At 38.4% G+C, this 4,661-nt stretch overlaps 1 protein-coding gene across 4 annotated transcripts in view; it reads right to left on the reverse strand.

Annotated features, from left to right (window-relative positions):
• The window catches only part of LOC110041448 (uncharacterized), a 4,243-nt gene extending 374 nt beyond the window's left edge, over positions 1-3,869 (reverse strand). The window contains exons 1-4 of one of the 4 annotated variants that reach the window (XM_020746732.2): positions 2,860-3,676; positions 1,238-1,598; positions 397-501; positions 1-42 (exon numbers count right to left, since the gene is read on the reverse strand). The exon at positions 1-42 is cut by the window's left edge and continues 374 nt beyond it. In XM_020746732.2, the coding sequence (XP_020602391.2) occupies positions 37-42; positions 397-501; positions 1,238-1,567 (441 nt within the window). In that variant the 5' untranslated portion in view covers positions 1,568-1,598; positions 2,860-3,676 and the 3' untranslated portion in view covers positions 1-36. The other 3 variants (XM_089293780.1, XM_089293781.1, XM_089293779.1) reach the window with 3 other exon arrangements.
• Between the last annotated feature and the right edge of the window lie 792 nt (positions 3,870-4,661).

Consider the following 4,661-nt stretch of genomic DNA (forward strand, 5'->3'; position numbering starts at 1 on the left):
AGCAATGTTTAAAGCAACCCATTGAATATCTTGCTCTCATGTCTGCAAAACGAGGAAAAATACTCAGTTAGCAAACTCGACAGCAAATTGGGGGAGGGGGCGGGGAGGGGGTACGGCGGGCTGGGCAGTGTGGGCTGGTTTACAGAGACACTTCGTACAATAATCAAGACACATGACCGACTTGCAGGCATCCAGAGCTATCGTCTTCCTGGGCCCTCGCTCCTGCGAGTCAGCGACATACCCTTTTTTCCAATCACCGTAAGAGGCATTAGAAAGCGGAATACCGTGGTTTTCGCATGAGAAAATATATAGCAGAGAGGTTCATTGCACGAACATTATTGAATGGAGATCATGGGAACAAACAATCGCACACGGATGACAAATTTGTCTGCTTACCGAAGATAATATTCTCAAGTTCGTGAAGCATTCTGGGGGCGTGTAAAAGCACTCGTGTGTGCAACAATAATCTTGACCAAAGAATCTTTCCTCGAGGCTTTCGAGCTAAAAGAAGATAGTTAAACAGAAAAGAAACAGCAGCTGTGCAGAATGTACGAAGGAGATACAAATGGTCGACCTTTTTCATATCCCTAAGGTCGATAATCATGTTACTATAAACTTAACAAGAGCAGGCTTTTACATTCATATAATTTGGGTTGATGTCTGAAGGGTATCGTAAAACCGAAACCAGAGTGTAAATTAATTCAGTACTCCTTTTCAATCCTCCGTAGGAAAAAAAGATGGCGACTGGTACATTTACCCATAATTCTCAGCGCACAAAAACCTTAACAACGTTCATAGAAACGTACAGAAACGTTATAAAATCTTCAAACCTAGGCTACTCAATGTCCATAGCACAGGGAAAAATATTATAATAATTTGGCTTTCTTTGTGCCTTATAGGTTGCTTTAGGTTCGCAAGGCATTGTGGTAAAATGTACAGCCGCCATTTTTTTTCCTACGGTGGATTGCAACAAACGTAAAAGAACGCAATGAAGGACTTAACAACAGGCGCCAAGCGCGGGAAAACAGGTAACTAGCACTAAGCGAGGGAAAACATGAAACCGCGGGCGCCAAGTGCAGCAAAAGGTGCAACAGATGTTAAGGATGTGAAAGTTTTCAATAGCGCTGATTGCAGGAAAACGCAGTTCATTGGAAATATAGTTTGTATAATTGCTTAGAGAGCGCGACTTTAACCAATTGGAAAGGCATGTATGTTTTTTCGTAAATCGCTCTATTACCTTATTATCCTCTTCATTTTTCTCTTGTTCATCTCGCTCCTTCTGTTCATCTCGATCAGTTGCTTCATTCAGTACATATTCGTCTTGTTCCTCATCGTGTAAGTCATCTTGTCCCTCATAAGGCTCATTTGCTTCATCTTGTTCACCTTTATCTTGTTCGTCTGGGTCATCTCGCTCACGGGCTCGCTCCCTTGCTTCATATTGTTGTTCTTGCTCATCTAGTTCATCTTGTGCGTCTGGTTGATCTTCAAATGCTAGGTGCTCTTTTTCTAATTTAAACGCCATTGCAAGGTAAATGAGCAAGATGAACGCAACTGCCACCCGTATCATTACTGATAATTTTTCTTTGTCTGCTTTTTCTCTGTCAAAAAAAACATCACGAATGAGACCTTCTAGTCTAAAGAAATTCTAAATTAATGAAAGCCATGTATTTCTTTTAATTTCGTAGTTCTTTGAATTTGATGATTACTCAAAGCATTAACCTACAAAGTACTCTACAACGTCTTATATGGCGAGGCTCAGTCCCGAAGTGCGCGCAGCTCCTTACCAGCCCTTTTGTATACCATTTTGACAGAAAAGGTATCCCTTTCGTATGCCTTTAATGATTGAAAAAAAATACCAGTTTCACCCTAATTTCATAACTAACCTGGTATTATTAATAAATCGCCAAAAAAGGAAATCTTCTTGTCATTTTCATGTAATGCTTAATAAATTAAATGACACAGCCATAACGTGCGTTTGTTAAAGACCCTTTCAATTAACTAAATGACAGATTTCCCTACCCTTTCATATACCTCAACTTGTGGAATCCCTGACCCTTTTATATACCTGAAACCTGAAAAAGGTAACCCTTTCGTGCGGCCAGTCTCCCTAGCTTCATACACATAGGGTGCACCTGGGGGCATCTTAACTGCTAGCCCCGTAACGATAGAATACGCACGACGGACTAAGCGAAAGAGGGACTACTCGTAGTCTACTTAACGAAAGCTAGCACTGCCCGGCAGACCATTGAGGTAACAAAGAATTCAAGTTATCAATGGCGTGGCAATGGCTAGCTGTTTTTTTTACGAATTGAATCCTTGCATTCCGACTAAGGGTGTCTATGCTCAGATTGACCAAACCATTGAGATTTCAACTTAGAAATTTACTTTTATTATGAAAAATGCGACCAATTTTCATAAAACGGTTGAAACCGTTACGAATCGGCGCTTGATTCGTCTGGGTAAATACGAGACGAGTAAAACCATTAACGAATTTATCTGAACTATACTAATGAATCCAGTCAGCTAAAATTTGTAATCATGCAACCAACAGTCTCTCACACCAATTAAGCTTTGTTTGTCAGCACTAAAATTTGATACGTTCCGCTCGTATTAAAATGTGAAAAAGAAAAATGTGAAAAAGAAAAATTCAACTTACTTACAATCAAAAATATTTCAAGTTTCTTCGGTTTTGTTTCCAGAATGAAGACGGGGACAAACGCTCTTAAGCTCTTAAAGAAATAGGTTTAACATCCTTCTTATCCACTGTTATCCAGTAGGCTTGCTAAATTAATTTTAACAATTTTAAACTTTTTGTTGACATATAAATTACCTCTTGTAACTGTCTACAGATTCGTTTACCTTGTATGACGCTCTTTTCAAGCCTTTCAGGCTTTTCTTCGCAATTCTCTTCCTTCGTTTGCCTAAGTAACATAGACTACGACTATATTTTATAATGCTAATATCAACCTGATCACTTAACTGCAACTGATCTACACGCTTGGATTGTGCTGTGAACAACTCATTCAATGAAGTTTAGCGAAAGAAAATGATTCGTTAACAACTAAAGACTACTTGCGATTTGAAAGTCAAATGGATTTAATCTCACGCAAATAATAATCAGTGAGGCGTTTGAAGCAATATAATTAAACATTTGCACTGCATAGAATATAATTTTGTCTTCTAACCTCGTTTCCAATCCGTTTCTACTTGTTCCTTGTAATTCTATAGTATTATAAAAACCACTGCTTAGTCAAAAGGCTTTTTATTTAAAGTTTCAGCCCCTTGCGCGTAGCGTTAGCTGCATCGCTTTTGTTGCCCGGTTGGGGGTGGGTAACAAATTATTTAAGTACGATCAGCCGCTCGCTCCTCTTCCCTCGCTGGGGAAAATGAGTCGACGAAACGAGGACATCGCTGACAATTTGGACCAAATAATGGTAAATAAATTGAGAGTTTGGACATGATTTCTCAATTCTGACGGTTCTTCAAAAAAAAAAAAAAATCAGTCAACCGGGAGGGTATCCGCTTCCTGTTACAGGAAACGGATATTGGCTGCCTGAATTGATCGAGATACAATAGGATTGTTCCCAGAGGAAGGTCTTTATAACGAGGCACGAGATGCAATGGACGATCTTCTCTCTTCTACGTTACATTAAAATACGACTTGAAAAATGAGGTACAGTACCCTGATGAAGCGAAGCTCCGTAGAACGAACGCAATCCATGCCAGTACATAGCCCAAACCTGAAGTATTGACTGAAGATAGAATCAAGCTATGCCATGTATCTTAATTAGTTTCCATGTTCTGCTCTCGTTTATGTTTATTAGTTGTCAATTAGTCAAATCACCTCTTGCATAACATGAACTAATCTTATTTTTCTGCCGATTTTAGGCTGAAAATATTCTTGTGAATATTCTTAGATTATAACGTATGACATTTCTGTTTTCGAATGTATTTGGTGTCTGTATGGTGTTAAACCAGGCGTAGTCAAATAGTCAATCGATAAACCGATAATCGATATTAATCGATAACAATCGATACCAATCGAGGATTGACATCGATTGCCGACGGCAATCGATGAAAATCGATGAAGAAAAAAAGTTGTGAATTCGACTATTATCGATTGCCGATAGTAATCAATAACGATTGATTCATCGATTGATATCGATTATTAACGATTTTTATCGGAAATTATTTTTGTTCTTTTACAAGTTACACCGATATAATGTTTGACAAAATTTGTCTGAAATGGTTGTATTGAGTCATTTTATCATAGCCTGCGTATCTTACAAGAACAGAAACAACTAACAGAAACATTCTGGGCTTTACATCTTTATTTTCAGCGGTTAACGACATCGGAAGAAGCTAAGGCCAGAGTAGCAGTGTAAAACCCTCCAGTCTCCATTGTAGTTTCTGCAATTAGATGAAGCAAAATAAACAACAGAGTCAGTGTCCTAGTGATTCTAGTGATTTATTTGCGTTAGGAAAAAAACGTAAGAATAGATCATAGAGTAGGCCAAAGAGAAAAGATAATCTAGTAGCATGCTCAAAATGAACGTCTTGTGTTGTTCCAGGTATTATTTCACACAATAAAAAGGCTATCTTTGAATACTCTGGGTGGTTATTCACGTTTTCAAACTGATAACAATCGATATTCCTGAAGA

Source organism: Orbicella faveolata, unplaced genomic scaffold (assembly GCF_042242905.1).
Source record: "Orbicella faveolata isolate gen_17 unplaced genomic scaffold, um_ofav_v1 contig_25, whole genome shotgun sequence".
Lineage (NCBI taxonomy): Eukaryota > Metazoa > Cnidaria > Anthozoa > Scleractinia > Merulinidae > Orbicella > Orbicella faveolata.